This window comes from Oncorhynchus tshawytscha, linkage group LG16 (genome assembly GCF_018296145.1).
Source record: "Oncorhynchus tshawytscha isolate Ot180627B linkage group LG16, Otsh_v2.0, whole genome shotgun sequence".
NCBI lineage: Eukaryota > Metazoa > Chordata > Actinopteri > Salmoniformes > Salmonidae > Oncorhynchus > Oncorhynchus tshawytscha.
Window position 1 is genome coordinate 33,589,840 of NC_056444.1, and position 19,379 is coordinate 33,609,218.

General features: G+C 41.6%; 1 protein-coding gene across 2 annotated transcripts in view; it reads right to left on the bottom strand.

Annotated features, from left to right (window-relative positions):
• Nucleotides 1-2,787: 2,787 nt before the first annotated feature.
• LOC112215606 (enhancer of polycomb homolog 1) overlaps nucleotides 2,788-19,379 on the bottom strand; it is a 62,253-nt gene continuing 45,661 nt past the window's right edge. For both annotated transcript variants that reach the window (XM_024374769.2, XM_024374768.2), the window contains exons 11-14: nucleotides 12,666-12,823; nucleotides 6,434-6,575; nucleotides 5,758-6,178; nucleotides 2,788-4,474 (exon numbers count right to left, since the gene is read on the bottom strand). In XM_024374769.2, coding sequence (XP_024230537.1) covers nucleotides 4,402-4,474; nucleotides 5,758-6,178; nucleotides 6,434-6,575; nucleotides 12,666-12,823 — 794 coding nt within the window. In that variant the 3' untranslated portion in view covers nucleotides 2,788-4,401. The remainder of the gene's footprint in view (nucleotides 4,475-5,757; nucleotides 6,179-6,433; nucleotides 6,576-12,665; nucleotides 12,824-19,379) is intronic.

Genomic DNA, 19,379 nt, shown 5'->3' on the forward strand with positions numbered 1-19,379 from the left:
CAAGGACTGTGCAAGCACAACAAGTTCAACAGCACTGGCTGGCTGCAACATTTAACCTGGCTTGACCCTCCTCAGCTTGAGTTTGTTTCAGTCCAGCATAGGTGACTGAGTGTTGCAATGTGTGTATGTGTCTGTATGTGTCTCCATTGAAGTGTAGACACCCGGTGAAATAGGAAAGTTCAGTACAGATTGATCTCACACCACAACTGTGTCCACAGTGACAGCAGGGGATAGTAGCTTTGGCCCTGAATGGTTCTGTGGCTACATCACAAAATGGCACCCATTTCCCTATATAGTGCACTACTTTTGACCAGAGCAATATGGACCCTAGTCAAAAGTAGTGCTCAATAAAGGGAATAGGGTGTCATTTGGGACACAACCTCTGTTTACCACAGCTTCACACGATGCACTTTATTCTGCTCACATGTCAAAGTGAAGACAACCAGCTTGAAAACAGAGCTGAGTCTGACTACATCACCTCACTTGAATGAAATAGGTTGTGCCCCAAATGGCTAGTGGTGTAAAGTACTTAAGTAAAAATACTTTAAAGTACTACGTAAGTTGTTTTTTCTGTGTATCTGTACTTTACTATTTATTTTTTTGAAAACTTTTACATTTACTTCACTATATTCCTAAAGACAATAATGCACTTTTTACTCCATACCATTTCCCTGACACCCAAAAGTACTCATTACATTTGAAATGCTTTGCATGATAGGAAAATGGTCCAATTCATGTAGTTATCAAGAGAACATGTGGTCATTCCTACTGCCTCTGATCTGGCGGACTCACTAAACACAAATGCATAACTTGTAAATTATGTCTGAGTTTTGGAGTGTGCCCCTGGCTATCCATAAAATTTAAAAACAAGAAAATGGTGCCATCTGCTTTGCTCTATATAAGGAATTTGAAATTATTTTTACTTTTACTTTTGATACTTAAATATATTTAGAACCAAATACTTTTAGACTTATACTCAAGTAGTATTTTACTGGGTGACTTTAGCTTTTACTTGAGTAACTTTCTATTAAGGTATCTATACTTTTACTCAAGCATCACAATTGGATACTTTTCCCACCACTGCAAATGGCACCCTATTCCCCACAGTGCACAACTTTTGATAAGGGCCCATAGGCAATAGGGTGCTATTTGGGACGTAACATAGTCATTAAACTTCTTCATTCTTCCATCTCTTTCGAAAAAGTCTAATCTAACCCTACTGAGAAGCAAATCATAATTAATCCCTGAGTAACGTGATCATGTTATACAGGAAAGGCTATCTCTCTCCAGAGGTAAAATTATATTTTTGAGAAGTCATATCATAGACAGTACCAGGCTATCAATCAACAAAGTCCCCATTCCCTTTCAGACTACTGCACCTGTTGGCCAGGGCGAGGGTTGATGGGGGACTGAGGGGGAAAGAGAGAGGGACGAGAGGGAGACAGAGGGGGAGATGGAGTGAGGTGGCGAGCAAGGGGTTAAACCTGCTTGGCTGTCAGCCCTTCCAATCACCTCCCTGAAGAAGACATCTGATCCAGTTGTGAACAGATGAATCTTGTTTTCCACCAGGCTTATCTTGGTCACGCGGTCCATTTTGTGCTATACTCTGAAAGCTAAACCCAAAAGCCAAAGAATTCATATTTACAGAACGAGGGCAATTTGAGAGAGTGAATGACAGACGAAGAGAGTGAGCTTTATATTTCAGCTGTTTGCTTGGAGGGGTTAACGGAAAGCAGAGTAATTCCATGTGCTGCCGAGCTGTATCTTGACGGCATAGCGTTGTCATGGTGAATTGTCCCTGGGAGCAGTGTGAGTGTATTGTTGGGAGTGTGTGTGTGCAGTTTTATTTCTCTCTCACGTCAGAGTGCTTGAAGCAGCCCAACACCCTATTCCTGACAAAGTACACTACTTTGGACTAGGGCCAGGTTCAAAGTAGTGCACTATGTATGGAATACAGTGCCATTTGGGATGTTACCTAAGACTGTTGTAATGAGAAAGCCGACTTGATTCGTTGTTTTATCCAAGTGGTGGTTACAGAGGGACTGAATTATCTTGGCTGTGCTGTTGGGATCCGCTGGTGTGGAATAAATTATGAACATGCCTGCATGGTCCAAGTGCCAAATGGCACCCTATTCCCTATATAGTACATTATTTATTTTTATTAATGCACTAGGTCCTGGTCCAAAGTAGTGCACTACATCAGGAATAGGATACCATTTGGGCAAGAAAGGGGGATAATTCCCTTTGCATGTAATGCTTGGCATTTTTGTTCCCAATAACAATCAAATAATGAGGTTACACTTGGTCAAAGAATGCGTGGTCTTTTCTTTCAGTATGTCATTGTTCCTTTTAAACAGGGTGCTAATAGTTTAGGTAATGTCAACCTGCGAGGCATGCACTCGGACACGCACAATCACACTAACATTTATTTACCCTTTGAGTAATCCGTTTTAAATGGGAAACCGGATGGCTTTCAGCTCAGTGATACTTGTGCTTTAATTACAGCATCAAAATGTGATAATGTAAACAAGATGCAACAATGCAGTATAAACCATCTTAAAACTCCCCCAAAACATTGCGCTCTCACTCTCTTACACACAGAGTCACCCAGTTGAAACGTCCATAGGCCTACACAAACCCTGCATGGCATGAGTTACATTATTCAAAACGTCTCGTTCTTAAAATATGCCAATTTTTGCACACACACACACACACACACACACACACACACACACACACACACACAGGACCATAACATTCACCCAACAGAACACAAAGAGCCACATATTCCACATATAATGACCTGGGCTTTATTGTCTTATATTATCGTAGAGTTCTGTCACTTTTTTATTTTCATTATTCTTTTCAGCCTCCAGGTGGGACAAGAAAACCTCAAGGATAAATCCTGCCATTGGACTGGGCATTCAGATTCTGACGACACAGACAAAAAGTACTACTAGGAGTAGCACTGTTTTTGTGCCTTACTCTTCACAGAAGAGAGCACGTTTTTTTTCCCCCAAGGGAAGGCACCCGACACTTGTGGTTTTTGGCCTTGCAGCCGTCTGGAGTTTGAAACGGTGAGATAAGAGAAAATTAGCCTTTCTCCATAGCTACCCCCCATTAGCATTTTTTTTTCTTGTCAGAAATTGGAATGATGATACATACAGCAATTGTAACTGCCATTCACCTCCCTTATCACCTATGCATAAACAAGTAACAAAATAATGAAGTCTGTCAATACAAAGAAGCTTACAATCATTTTTTTTTTTTACCACAAAAACAGGAGAAAAATACAAAAATAACTCAATTCTGTTTTACAAAAATGTGTGTGGGGTTAAAATAATTAAGGGGGGGGGGGCATTGCATGAAAACAAGGGACCAAAATTATACAAAAGCAGCATTAATATTGATAAAAAAACAGAAAACAAAATCAATAAGTGCTTTGAATCAGAAGCATGAGAGAGATGCTTCTAGGAAGAGACTTCATCCCTAGTTTGTTACTTGTATCGGGATAACGTAAATGGAAGATCCCAGGAAGAGCTTTAACCCCGCTAAGTGAAGTGAACCAAAGCTGACCATGTCCTCCACCTCTGGCTCCCCTCCCCAGAGTCTATCTGTATATCACCATTGAATTCCACATGATCCAAAGAAAAGCGCAGGGACCCAAAGGGGGGAAATACCTGCATTGTGTTTACAATATACAAAATACCCAGGAGTCCTTAGCTACCTAACATTTACTACAGCACAGGAACCAATGAAGGTACAGTGCAAAAAAAAGAGGGAAAAAAAGGAAACTGTAAACACAGCACAATAAATAGATAAAACAGCAGGCTCTGCACCATGCATGTGATGAAACGTCTCTTCTGAAATGTCTCTTTCGTTTATACAACTCTCACATCTCACACTCACAAGTTTATCGCTTTTTTATTTTTATTCCCAAGTGCAAAACATCACAAATAAAACAAGTTTCTGTATTCAAGTAACATATATACAAGGGGGGGTATTACAAATATTTAGTTACTGTACAGATACTAATTTGCCATATTCATAATTTACACAATGTCAATTTGTACTCTTATTAACAGTAACGAATACAAAAACAAAAACATTTAAAAAGCATGAGAGATGAGAATTGCAACCCATGTAATCCCCACAGTTGCCGTGGAAACGTGTCTGTCCGTACTCCGTATGTAGTCCGTTGTGTGTATGTGTGTGGAGTCCCGCCGACCACCCGCCTACCGTCCCTTTTGCATTCCCAATGCTACGATGCACAGCACCTAAAGAGTGGATTTAGAGAGTAGCAGCAGACTCTCAGCAGAGGACTGGTTGGCCAGCAGAGGGTTGGGTAGCGTTGGGCCTGGCTGGACTGTCATGGTAGCTAGCAGCAGCACCACCACTCTGCTACGTCACCTCCATGGCCACTGTGTTGTCCGCTATACTGTTCAGAGCTGGTTTGTCTTGATCGTGATTATCCCTGGAAGAATACAAGACAAACACCATGTCAAAAACTGCTTCCATTAGACCCCGTATTAACTTTAACTCTGTATGTTGATAACATTTGTTTAACCTCGAGACTAGGGGGCAGTATTTTCATTTTTGGAAAAATAATGTTCCCAAAGTAAACGGGCTATTTCTCAGGCCAAGATACTAGAATATGCATATAATTGACAGCTTAGGATAGAAAACACTAAAGTTTCCAAAACTGTAAAAATATTGTCTGTGAGTATAACAGAACTGATATTGCAGGCGAAAGCCTGAGAAAAATCCAATCAGGAAGTGACTCTTATTTTGAAACCTCTGCATTCCTATGGCTCCCTATTGAGCATTGAAAGGTATATCAACCAGATTCCTTTTTCTATGGCTTCCCTAATGTGTCTAGTCACAAGACATAGTTTCAGGCTTTTATTTTGAAAAATGAGCGTGAACGACAACATTGCGTCAGTGGTCAGCTGGTGGCTCTCAGAGTGATTTGTGCGTAATAGACAAAGGCGGCCATTGCTCCTCTCGCTCCTACTAAGAAACCAATTGTCCCGGTTGATATATTATCAAATAGATATTTGAAAAACACCTTGAGGATTGATTATAAAAAACATTTGCCATGTTTCTGTCGATATTATGGATCAAATTTGGAATATTTTTCGGCGTTGTCGTGACCGCCGAAAAGGTATTTCGGCTATAAAAATAATCTTTATGGAACAAAATGAACATTTGCTGTCTAACTGGGAGTCTCGTGAGTGAAAACATCCGAAGCTCATCAAAGGTAAACGATTTAATTTGATTGCTTTTCTGATTTTCGTGACCAAGCTGCCTGCTGCTAGCTAGGCATAATGCTATGCTAGGCTATCGATAAACTTACACAAATGCTTGTCTTGCTTTGGCTGTAAAGCATAATTTCAAAATCTGAGATGACAGGGTGATTAACAAAAGGCTAAGCTGTGTTTCAATATATTTCACTTGTGATTTCATGAATATGAATATTTTCTAGTAATATTTTTTGTCCATTGCGTTATGCTAATTAGTGTCAGTTGATGACAATTCTCCCGGATCCGGGAGGGGTAGTTTCATGATTAAGGCATGGCTTAACCAATTAATTAAAACAAATAACAGATTCATCACAACCCCTAACTTTATCATTTGTGAATAGCCTTGGTCTGCGTCAGAGTATGTTTTTATAATAGCATTTAGTTAAAGTCAGGGCATGCCTTAAACAGTATGTTATTCAAAGTGAATTTGTTAGTATATGTTAAATCATCTCACCTGGATCCTATGTCCATGGTAGAAGCCCCAGTGACCTTGTTGGGCATCTGACAGTTGGTGTTGGCAGCCATCTTTAAGGCAGAGGAGGGCAAGGCTCCCAGAGCCCTGGGTATGTGGCTGTGGCGCGTGGTGGTGCCGCCCAGACTGGGGAGGACAGGGGAGGAGGGTACGCTCATACGGACGTTGTTCCCTATCAGGACCTGAGTGGTGGTCGGGGTGGAGTTGGCAGCATTGCTACCCAAGTGGAGGGGATTCCCGTGGGCGTTAGCTGGGGAGCTGACGGAGGAGGCGGTGACAGGGGATGTAGTGGTGGAGGAGGGCTTGAGGAAAGTGGGGGCTGATGGAGGAGGAGTGGGAGTCTGGTTGGTGTTGGGGTGGTGGGTGTGGGCGGTGCTGGCGAGGTGTAAGCTTTTGTACACTCCTGAGGGAGGGAGACATTAATACATTAGACTATACCATACATGTCATTCATCAGTAAAATGCTGTGATGAGATGGGTAAAGAAAATACTTTGATAAGACTAGAGCACTTCCTCAACTCTACAGTCCTGTCTCTCTATTCAATTGTATTTATTTGCAAATCTGGTCTGCGTCCTACAATGGTACTCTATCCATATATAGTGCACTACTTTTAACCAGGGCCCAAAGAGCTCAGATCCCATTGGCGCTGCTGCTCACCTGAGCCTGGAAAGACCCCGTTGACGCCACTTCCCAGAACCCCCTCCTCCTTGCCCTTGAAGGCCATCAGCTGGTCCGTGGTCACCAGGGCAGAGGCAGCAAACTGGGCGCTGGCCGAGTCTAACGTCTTAGATATTATACACTGGAGGAAGGACAGATGGAGACAGACCGAGTGATCTGATTATACAACCACTGAGCATATTAAACATGGAAGAGTCAGAGAAACCAGTCGTTCCCCTGGTTATTTTTTCAGACAGGGTGCAAAGCTCCCTCAAAGCAACACAAAGGCTTTCTGGCTTCGAGGACTTTCCCCGACTAAAAACAAATCTTGGTCGATCGATAGTAGTCTTTTCTTTCAACCAATCGATTTGTCTGAATTTTAGAAACTTGTATTTAAAAAAATATATATAAAGACACCCTGTGTTCTAATAAAATCAACTACATGTACCGAGCGTGTCTTATGCTTTAACTTCTTGGTGACAGGGGGCAGTATTTTCACATCCAGATGAAATGCATGCCCAAATTCAACTGCCTGCTACTCATCCCCAGAAGATAAGATATGCATATTGTTAGTAGATTTGGATAGAAAACACTCTGAAGTTTCTACAACTGTTTGAATCATGTCTGTGAGTATATAACTTATTTAGCAGGCGAAACCCCGAGGACAAACCATTGGGATTTAAAAAAAAATATTTTATTTTAAAGTCGCTCTTAAAGTCACTCTTTTCAATGTTTTTCATTGGGAATCCAGATTTCTAAGGGACCTTCTTGCAGTTCCTACCGCTTCCACTGGATGTCAACAGTCTTTAGAAATTGGTTGAGGTTTTTCCTTTGTGTAATGAAGAAGTAGCCCTGTTCAGAATGAGGGTCACTTCAAGTGTACTGTTAGATAGAGGCGCGTGACCAGAAAGCTAGCTACAGTTTGTTTTCCTCCTGTATTGAACACAGATCATCCCGTCTTCAATTTGATCTATTATTTACGTTAAAAAATACCTAAAGTTCTATTACAAAAGTAGTTTGAAATGTTTTGGCAAAGTTCACAGGTAACTTTTGAGATTTTTTGTAGTCACGTTGCGCAAGTTGGAACCGGTGTTTTTCTGGATCAAACGTGCCAAATAAATGGACATTTTGGATATACAGTGGGGCAAAAAAAGTATTTAGTCAGCCACCAATTGTGCAAGTTCTCCCACTTAAAAAGATGAGAGGCCTGTAATTGCAGATTCAGTCTTCCCAGCCTGGTGCAGGTCTACAATTGTGTTTCTGGTGTCCTTTGACAGCTCTTTGGTCTTGGCCATAGTGGAGTTTGGAGTGTGTCTTTAATGCTGATAACAAGTTCAAACAGGTGCCATTAATACAGGTAACGAGTGGAGGACAGAGGAGCCTCTTAAAGAAGAAGTTACAGGTCTGTGAGAGCCAGAAATCTTGCTTGTTTGTAGGTGACCAAATACTTATTTTCCACCATAATTTGCAAATAAATTCATTAAAAATCCTACAATGTGATTTTCTGGATTTTTTCCCTCATTTTGTGTCATAGTTGAAGTGTACCTATGATGAAAATTACAGGCCTCTCATCTTTTTAAGTGTGAGAACTTGCACAATTGGTGGCTAACTAAATACTTTTTTGCCCCACTGTATATATCGACGGAATTAATCAAACAAAAGGACCATTTGTGATGTTTATGGGACATATTGGAGTGCCAACAAAAGAAGCTTGTCAAAGGTAAGGCATGAATTATATTTTTATTTCTTCGTTTTGTGTCGCGCCTGCAGGGTTGAAATATGCTTCTCTCTCTTTGTTTACTGAGGTGCTATCCTCAGATAATAGCATCGTATGCTTTCGCCGAAAAGCTTTTTTGAAATCTGACATGTTGGCGCTCTGCATTTTCACTGGCTTTTGGCCATATCCCAGAGAGGTTAACTTCTTATGGTATAGGGGACGCTTGCGTCCCACTTGGCCAAAAGCCAGGGAAAATGCAGTGCGGCAAATTCAAATAAAATGATATAAAAATCAAACTTTCATTAAGTCACACATGTAAGATACTAAATTAAAGCTACACTCGTTGTGAATCCAGCAAACATGTCAGATTTTAAAAAGGCTTTTCGGCGAAAGGATAAGAAGCTATTTTAACCCTGCAGGCGTTACACAAAACACAGAAATAAAATATAAAACATGCCTTACCTTTGACGAGCTTCTTTTGTTGGAACTCCAATGTGTCCCATAAACATCACAATTAGTCCTTTTGTTCGATTAATTCCATCCATATATATCCAAAATGGCCATTTATTTGGCGCTTTTGAAAAAACAGCTTACAAATTGCGCAACGTCACTACAAAATATTTCAAACTACTTTTGTAATACAAGTTTAGGTATTTTTAAACATTAATAATTCATCAAATTGAAGACGGGTCTATCGGTGTTCAATACGGGAAGACAACAAACCAAGCTACTTTTCAAGTCTTGCGCAACTCTCAACAGTGTTACACAGTTCCTAGATGGCCGTACTTTTTCATTGCACAAATGAATAACCTCAACCAAACTCCAAAGACTGGTGACATCCAGTGGAAGCGGTAGGAACAGAAAACAAGTTCCCTAAAAAATATCATTTCCCAATGAGAATTCACTGAACAGACCGAGAACTTAAAAAAAAGAAATTCTGAACGGTTAGTCCTCGGGAGTTTGCCTGCTACATAAGTTCTGTTATAGTCACAGACATGATTCAAACAGTTTTAGAAACTCCAGGGTGTTCTCTATCCAAATCTACTAATAATATGCATATCTTATATTCTTGGCATGAGTAGCAGGAAGTTGAATTTGGGCACGCTATTTATCCAAAAGTGAAAATGCTGCCCCCTATACCTTAAGAAGTTAAGAACACGGTTTGATTAAATAATTAAGACAAATTATTCAAGAGAGCCAGAGATCAAGATGGTCTAACAAAAAAAAAAACTGTTCTTGACCCTGCTCCAACTCTGCTGTTACGCTCCTGAAGTTGCCAGTAGCCGGCTAAACCAGGGATCGGCAACCTTTTCCATTTGGGAGGTCCAATTTCTCTTACAATTTCTACTGACCCGGCGTGCCAGTTCTGATTTTCATATGCACATTTCCGTAGAACAGTTTAATTTAATCTATATACTAGTCTGTATTTCAATCATTGTCATGTGGTTAATCAAAACTATATCTAAAAGAAAATTACTCAAATCTAAAAGTAACTTCTATTACCAACGATGTAAAAATAGCACACAAAGCCAACAGAAAAACATTGCAGCCTGCAGGTAGAAAATATACAGATAATAATAAAGCATCCTATAAATCATATTGGCTACGCATGGCCTGTCTGCAAAAAACTTGAAACATCTTATCAACTATTGCAACATGATCTGGGCCCTCAGAGCCTCCCCCGCCAGTGTGCTCAGGACAGACCCAGCTGTTCGCAACTTGTGCAAAGGATAAGAAGTAAATCAGGTGTTTTATGACATTTCCACTGGATCAGAGCATTACATCTTTCCATTTCATGCCGAGTAGTTATCAAAAGGGAGACCAGGAAATATTTTTTCTAATACATTGGAGAAACTATTGTCACATTTTATATTTACGTCATTCAGCAGACGCTCTTATCCAGAGCGACTTATAGGAGCAATAAGGACACACAGGTTTTTCGCCTAGTCGGCCCAGGGATTCGAACCAGCAGCCTTCGGTTAATGGCACAGCACTCTTAACTGTTAGGCTACCTGCCGTCCTTGTCAATGTACTCTGAAAACAGACTTTGTTTACTTGCATATATGGCTAGGGGACATGACGATATATATCGTGTGACAATAGACCTTTTTTCTATCGTTTTCATATTATGCTCTATCGTTTATTTCGTTGCGTTGCAAATCACTCTACGGCAATATTTTTTATCAATTGGACGTAGCTTTGCGTTCTTCCAAATTTGCAACACAAACACGGAGGAGAGAATGCGAGACAGAGCACGGAGACCGTACCTAAAAGAGGGGCTACTTCAGACGCATGGACGTGGTTTGGGTATGAAAATTCTGACACGGACCAGAAATCCGTCCTCCGCAAAATATGCCACAGGCACACCACTAACCTCTTTTACCACCTACGCAAGAATCATGTGAAACAGTATGGAGAGTCTCTACGGATGAGGTCCCAAAAAGTACAGCGGAATGCTCAAAACAAACCCAACTCAGACGTTGCAAGAGGCTTTTGCCCGTGGCACATGGCGAAGAACCACGAAGATGGAAGGAGATAACAGCTGCCGTTACAACTTACACCTGCAAAGACATGGCCCCAATTTACAAGGTCGAGAAACCGGAGTTTCATGAGTTGGTGCTAACACCCAACCCAAGGTACCAAATACCTTTAATTTGATGAGTATAATTAAAAATGTAATAAGAAATAGGCCTTGACATGTGGTCATTTTATATAAACTATTTATTCATTGAATTTACAGAAAATGTGTTTATCGTAATATGTATTGTTATCGGGATATGAAATGACCTACAGTCGTGGCCCAAATTTTTGACAGTAAATTTAAGATACTACCGGTGATATACAGTACGTAATGGGGAAATTATAGATTAACAATCAAAGGGCAAACAATTCACAGAATGAAGTTATGAAACAATGAATGTACACGAAATGGCGGGAGCATGCATTCTGGAGAGATGCACCTTGTGCATCTTAGCTACACCCCCCTTCTCGGACCGTGGCATCCCCACAGCTTCCTCAATGGATTAGTCAGGTGGATCAGACAGGTGTCTTGTGAACCATGGAAAAAATATATATACAGTACCAGTCAAAAGTTTGGACACACCTACTCATTCCAGGATTTTTCTTTCTTTTTAAAAACTATTTTCTACATTGTAGAATAATAGTGAAGACAAAACTATGAAATAACACATGGAATCATGTAGTAACCAAATAAAGTGTTAAAACAAAACATATTTTATATTTGAGATTTTTCAAAGTAGCTGCCCTTTGGCTTGATGACAGCTTTGCAAACTCTAGGTATTCTTCACAGCTTCATGAGGTAGTCACCTGGAAAGCATTTCAATGAACATGCGTTCCTTGTTAAAAGATACATTTGTGGAATTTCTGTCCTCCTTAATGCATGTGAGCCAATCCGTTGTGTTGTACCACCCCTACCTTGTCACACTAAGAAATGAAGCTCAGTCAATCCGGAAAATTTCAAGAACTTCGAAAGTTTCTTCAAATGCAGTCGCAAAAACCAAGCGCAATGATGAAACTGGCTCTCATGAGGAATGCCACAGGAGAGGAAGACCCAGAGTTAGCAGAATCAGAAATTGCAGACATCTCATCATCAACTGTTCAGAGGAGACTGCGTGAATCAGGACTTCATGGTCAAATTGCTGCAAAGAAACCACTACTAAAGGACACCAATAATAAGAAGACTTGCTTGGGCCAAAAAACACGACCAATGGACATTAGACCGGTGGAAATCTGTCCTTGGGTCTGACTAAACCAAATTTGAGATTTTCAGTTCCAACCGCTGTGTCTTTGTGAGATGCATAGTATGTGAATGGATGATCTTTGCATGTATAGTTCCCACCGTGAAGCATGGAGGAAGTGGTGTGATGGTGCTTTGCTGGTGACACCGTCTGTGATTTATTTATAATTCAAGGCACACTTAACCAGCATGGCTACCACAGCATTCTACAGCGATACGGCATCCCATCTGGTTTGCGCTTAGTGGAACTATCATTTTTTCCCCAACAGGACAATGACCCAAAACACCTCCAGGCTGTGTAAGGGCTATTTGACCAAAGAGAGTGATGGAGTCCTGCATCAGATGATCTGGCCACCACAATCATCCAAACTCAACTCAATTGAGATGGTTTGTTATGAGTTGGACCGCAGAGTGAAGGAAAAGAAGCCAACAAGTGCTCAGCATATGTGGGAACTCCAAGACTTTTGGAAAAGCATTCCAGATGAAGCTGGTTGAGAGAAAGCCAAGGGTGCGCAAAGCTGTCATCAAGGGAAAGGGTGTCTATTTGAAGAATCTCAAATATAAAATATATTGTGATTTGTTTAACACTTTTTTAAACTACATTATTCCATGTGTTAAACTTTTGACTGATGCTCGACTAAGAAACGTAACGAAACAAGCAAACCTACACAAATACACACAAAGCCATTTTGGAAAAGATGTGGTTATAGTAGGTGAGTGGCCGGTTTAGAAGAGCAGAGCAGAGGAGTGCTACTGACCTGTGTGTTGGGTGATGGTGCTGTGGATGTAGTAGTAGAGGATGGGTCTGTGTTTGCCTGCTGCTGTGCCTGTTGCTGCTGTTGGATCTGCTCAAGCTGCTGTTTCTGCATCAGGGCCAGCTGCTCCTGGTGCTGTTGGTACTGCTCTGCTGTGAATGCTACAGAGACAGGATAACAATGTTATACACACACACATGGGTTATACACAAACTGGTCACAGGAGAATGAATGAAGAGCTCTCAGATCACATGTACCACCTCCTGTCATTTACCCCCAAATACAAATGCAATTGTATTTGTTGTCCGTAGCTTATGCCTGACCATACCATAACCCCACCTCCACCAGGGCGCACTCTGTTCACAATGTTGACATCAGCAAACCGCTCGCCCACACGACGCCATACACGTGGTCTGCGGTTGTGAGGCTGGTTGGATGTACTACCAAATTCTCTCAAATGATGTTGGCGGTGACTTACGGTAGAGAAATGAACATTCAATTCTCTGGAAACAGCTCTGGTGGTCATTCCTGCAGTCAGCATGCCAATTGCACGCTCCCTCAAAACTTAAGACAGCTGCGGCATTGTGTTGTGTGACAAAACTGCACATTTTAGAGTGGCCTTTTATTGTCCCCATTATACAGTGTACCTGTGTAATGATCATGCTGTTTCATCAGCTTCTTGAAATGCCACCCCTGTCAGGTCGATGGATTATCTTGGCAAATAAGAAATTCTTACTAACAGGGATGTAAACACATTTTTGCACAACATTTGAGACAAGCTTTTTGTGCGTATGGAACATTTCTAGTATCTTTTCTTTCAACTCACGGAACATAGGACCAAAGACTTTACATTTTGTTAAGTGTATATTGGTAGGTGCTACCGAATGTCATTTTTGGTGAGTTTGGACATTTAAAAGCGAATGGTAGACATCATGCAAATTAACAGTACTCGCTCTGGAGCAGCATACATCCACTGGAGTCGCTAGGGCAACAGGCCTGACTGCTCTGAGAAGATGGAGGAGCAGCAGACAGGCTGAAAACCGAGAGGGAAAAAAACAAGGAAATCAAAAGAGAAGTGGAAGCTGTACAGAACTCAAACAAAGGGCTTTGACTTCACCATGGCAGAAAGCCAACAATATGATGTCCTGTCACCTTGATAACTAGCAAATTAAACTTAGGTGTCGCGTTTTACGCAGAATTCTACTTTTCTCTGGTACTTTTATTGGTGAAGCCAGCCTACTTTTCTCCGGTAGAATGCAAGAAAAACATAAGAAAATGTAGCTGGTTACATTCTTTCTATGACAAACAGAAAGATTATAGCCATGCATAGTTGTTCCCCAAAATACCTTGGTTTTTAATTGTAAGCTCATTTAGCCTTTAATTGTAAGCTCATTTAGCTTCCAGTCACATAGCGTTGCACTTCTCTTGTCATCTGATGAAAATGAAGCTATTTTCTGACAAAGCTGTTTCACTAATGTAATTTCTGGCAAGGAAAACTATAGTTGAATGCCCCTGATCACTCTATTGAAGCCAAAATTTAATACATATGTCAATACACAGCTGGACTCACCTGCTCCTGCTGGGAAACTACGGTAAGCTTCATAATGCAAAATAATGTGACAGGTGAAATGAAGAATGCAAACTGCTTCATCTTCTTACATATTGCACAAGTTGACTACAGGTATTTACTTGAGTAACAACAAATATGAAAATGTACAGAAAAACTTAAAATAGTTTCAATGGTATTGAAAAACCATCCCGTGGCTATTTCCAAATACCCTGGTATACAGACCAAGCCTCATGGTAGACTCAGTATTTTTAGTCAACTGAAGCAAGCCAACAAATTCTATTCTGGAAATTCCCCTTAGCTACCTTAGAAGTGTTTACTTTGCAGGCTGACTAGCATCTATTGAGTTGCAATGTCCCATACATTGGATGGTCAAATCAACTGGAAGCATCTACAAAACAAGCTTTCAAGAAAAATGTTGTTTTTGTTTTGTTCCATCATCTTTGAAATGCAAGAGAAAGGCCAATATATGACTAAGGAATCTAGGCGCAATTTAGATTTTGGCCACTAGACGGCACCAGTGTATGTGCAAAGTTTTAGACTGATTCAATGAACCATTGCATTTCTGTTCAAAATGTATCAAGACTGCCCAAATGTGGTTAATTGGTTTATTAATAGATGTTCAAGTTCATAACTTTGCACTCTCAAACAATAGCATGGTATTATTTCACTGTAATAGCTAATGTAAATTGGACAGTGCAGTTAGCTTAAATTCTTGTTAGTCTTTCTGCCCATATCATATCGCAATAACTCAAGGGCTAAAGTGTCATTCTTATCCTAGCTGACAGGTTGATTTTGTTATTTTAAAAGATATATATATATATATATAAATAAAAACTGTGCCTAAATAAATTACATTAACAGAAATTATTAAATTCATTTCCATAACTTTTCCGATGATCATTTTCTAAAACTTTTCCAGGCCTGGAAACACCATTTAAAAATTCCAGGATTTCCATGATAGAAAGATCCCTGAGAGTTTAGGTGATATGCAGATCCGATATTTCTCCACCAGTCATAGTAAAGCAAAGAAAAGGCTGCACAGTGCACACGCTAGGCAATTTGCCACTCCCATGCCTATCTTTCATTTCCTGCATATACACAACTGTAAATGGCTCCAAGGCTGACTTTGTACACCTGTAGCTTGTCTTCTAGATAGAACAACATTCAATATCTTCACGAAGCTGGTAACTGTTTGAGTCACTAGCATGGCTGATAGAAGATAAATATAGCTAGCTTTCTACGACATCAATTTTGTTCGGTGATAGGCCTACTGTTGTAATCAAATAATCAGACCCTGTATAACCCTCGATCTAAGTCCTAAATATCCTAATTTAACCCTTAGCGTGGCTGACAAAATGCATCACAATACCTAGCCCTCTATGACATTAGCCAGGAATATAAACTTGTCAGACTCACTCCTGTGATAACGTTTTTTTTTCTTCAGTTAACTCCGTAGATCAGATCATTAGTGCCTTGTGTGACTGGTCTTACAGGATAGGCAGCTGCCAGTCTGTCTCAAACAAACTCATTCATTTCACTTCACACGCCAAGACCGCATCCCAAATAGTGCTCTGTTCACTATAAAGTGCACATTAGTCTTAATCGAAGACTAACCATGTCTCTGGTGCGAGAGACTGCCAAAGCAAGTTGACAAAGCAATGACAAATCTGCTAAAGAGCAATTTCATAGTAAGGTCAACCGGAGTATGAAAAAACTAAAATGGCTTATTTCCTAATTAAACTACTTTCATATTTGCCTTGAATGTGTGCCTTTTGAAGTAAAGACTACATTTGGCCTATATATTTGCCAAATTGAATGTCACTGTTACTACAAATAGAATACAAAGTTTCAAAATAAGCATTTGTCAACCAGATATGATAGCTTTCGGCAATGGCTCACAGAACTTGTTTTAGTACTGTGTTTCTCACCAAATAATAAGGTTAATGAAACCCTATCAAACAAATGTTTGTCCATTGAGTGTGGCAGGGTCTACAGTCAATCACGGACTACAGGAAGAAATCCAGCCCAGTCACGGACCAGGATGTCTTGCTCCCAGGCAGACTAAATAACTTTTTTGCCCGCTTTGAGGACAATACAGTGCCACTGACACGGCCTGCAACGAAAACATGCGGTCTCTCCTTCACTGCAGCCGAGGTGAGTAAGACATTTAAACGTGTTAACCCTCGCAAGGCTGCAGGCCCAGACGGCATCCCCAGCCGCGCCCTCACAGCATGCGCAGACCAGCTGGCCGGTGTGTTTACGGACATATTCAATCAATCCCTATACCAGTCTGCTGTTCCCACATGCTTCAAGAGGGCCACCATTGTTCCTGTTCCCAAGAAAGCTAAGGTAACTGAGCTAAATGACTACCGCCCCGTAGCACTCACATCCGTCATCATGAAGTGCTTTGAGAGACTAGTCAAGGACCATATCACCTCCACCCTACCTGACACCCTAGACCCACTCCAATTTGTACTCTTGTACCCAAATAGGTCCACAGACGATGCAATCTCAACCACACTGCACACTGCCCTAACCCATCTGGACAAGAGGAATACCTATGTGAGAATGCTGTTCATCGACTACAGCTCGGCATTCAACACCATAGTACCCTCCAAGCTCGTCATCAAGCTCGAGACCCTGGGTCTCGACCCCCGCCCTGTGCAACTGGGTACTGGACTTCCTGACGGGCCGCCCCCAGGTGGTGAGGGTAGGCAACAACATCTCCTCCCCGCTGATCCTCAACACTGGGGCCCCACAAGGGTGCGTTCTGAGCCCCCTCCTGTACTCCCTGTTCACCCACGACTGCGTGGCCATGCACGCTCCAACTCAATCATCAAGTTTGCGGACGACACAACAGTGGTAGGCTTGATTACCAACAACGACGAGACGGCCTACAGGGAGGAGGTGAGGGCCCTCGGAGTGTGGTGTCAGGAAAATAACCTCACACTCAACGTCAACAAAACTAAGGAGATGATTGTGGACTTCAGGAAACAGCAGAGGGAACACCCCCATCCACATCGATGGAACAGTAGTGGAGAGGGTAGCAAGTTTTAAGTTCCTCGGCACACACATCACAGACAAACTGAATTGGTCCACTCACACAGACAGCATCGTGAGGAAGGCGCAGCAGCGCCTCTTCAACCTCAGGAGGCTGAAGAAATTCGGCTTGTCACCAAAAGCACTCACAAACTTCTACAGATGCACAATCGAGAGCATCCTGGCGGGCTGTATCACCGCCTGGTATGGCAACTGCACCGCCCTCAACCGTAAGGCTCTCCAGAGGGTAGTGAGGTCTGCACAACGCATCACCGGGGGCAAACTACCTGCCCTCCAGGACACCTACACCACCCGATGCTACAGGAAGGCCATAAAGATCATCAAGGACATCAACCACCCGAGCCACTGCCTGTTCACCCCGCTGTCATCCAGAAGGCGAGGTCAGTACAGGTGCATCAAAGCTGGGACCGAGAGACTGAAAAACAGCTTCTATCTCAAGGCCATCAGACTGTTAAACAGCCACCACTAACATTGAGTGGCTACTGCCAACACACTGTCAATGACACTGACTCTACTCCAGCCACTTTAATCACGGGAATTGATGGGAAATTATGTAAATATATCACTAGCCACTTTAAACAATGCTACCTTATATAATGTTACTTACCCTACATTGTTCATCTCATATGCATACGTTGATACTGTACTCTATATCATCGACTGCATCCTTATGTAATACATGTATCACTAGCCACTTTAACTATGCCACTTGGTTTACATACTTATCTCATATGTATATACTGTACTCGATATCATCTACTGTATCTTGCCTTTACACTGTGTATAAGACAGTAGTTTTTTTTTTGGAATTGTTAGTTAGATTACTTGCTCGTTATTACTGCATTGTCGGAACTAGAAGCACAAGCATTTCGCTACACTCGCATTAACATCTGCTAACCATGTGTATGTGACAAATAAAATTTGATTTGATTTGATTTGATTTGATTTGATTTGATTACCAACAACGACGAGACGGCCTACAGGGAGGAGGTGAGGGCCCTCGGAGTGTGGTGTCAGGAAAATAACCTCACACTCAACGTCAACAAAACTAAGGAGATGATTGTGGACTTCAGGAAACAGCAGAGGGAACACCCCCCCATCCACATCGATGGAACAGTAGTGGAGAGGGTAGCAAGTTTTAAGTTCCTCGGCATACACATCACAGACAAACTGAATTGGTCCACTCACACAGACAGCATCGTGAAGAAGGCGCAGCAGCGCCTCTTCAACCTCAGGAGGCTGAAGAAATTCGGCTTGTCACCAAAAGCACTCAAACTTCTACAGATGCACAATCGAGAGCATCCTGGTGGGCTGTATCACCGCCTGGTATGGCAACTGCACCGCCCTCAACCGTAAGGCTCTCCAGAGGGTAGTGAGGTCTGCACAACGAATCACCGGGGGCAAACTACCTGCCCTCCAGGACACCTACACCACCCGATGCTACAGGAAGGCCATAAAGATCATCAAGGACATCAACCACCCGAGCCACTGCCTGTTCACCCCGCTGTCATCCAGAAGGCGAGGTCAGTACAGGTGCATCAAAGCTGGGACCGAGAGACTGAAAAACAGCTTCTATCTCAAGGCCATCAGACTGTTAAACAGCCACCACTAACATTGAGTGGCTGCTGCCAACACACTGTCAATGACACTGACTCAACTCCAGCCACTTTAATAATGGGAATTGATGGGAAATGATGTAAATATATCACTAGCCACTTTAAACAATGCTACCTTATATAATGTTACTTACCCTACATTATTAATATCATATGCATACGTATATACTGTACTCTATATCATCAACTGCATCCTTATGTAATACATGTATCACTAGCCACTTTAACTATGCCACTTGGTTTACATAATCATCTCATATGTATATACTGTACTCGATATCATCTACTGTATCTTGCCTATGCTGCTCTGTACCATCACTCATTCATATATCCTTATGTACATACTCTTTATCCCCTTACACTGTGTATAAGACAGTCGTTTTTTGGAATTGTTAGTTAGATTACTTGTTCGTTATTACTGCATTGTTGGAACTAGAAGCACAAGCATTTCGCTACACTCGCATTAACATC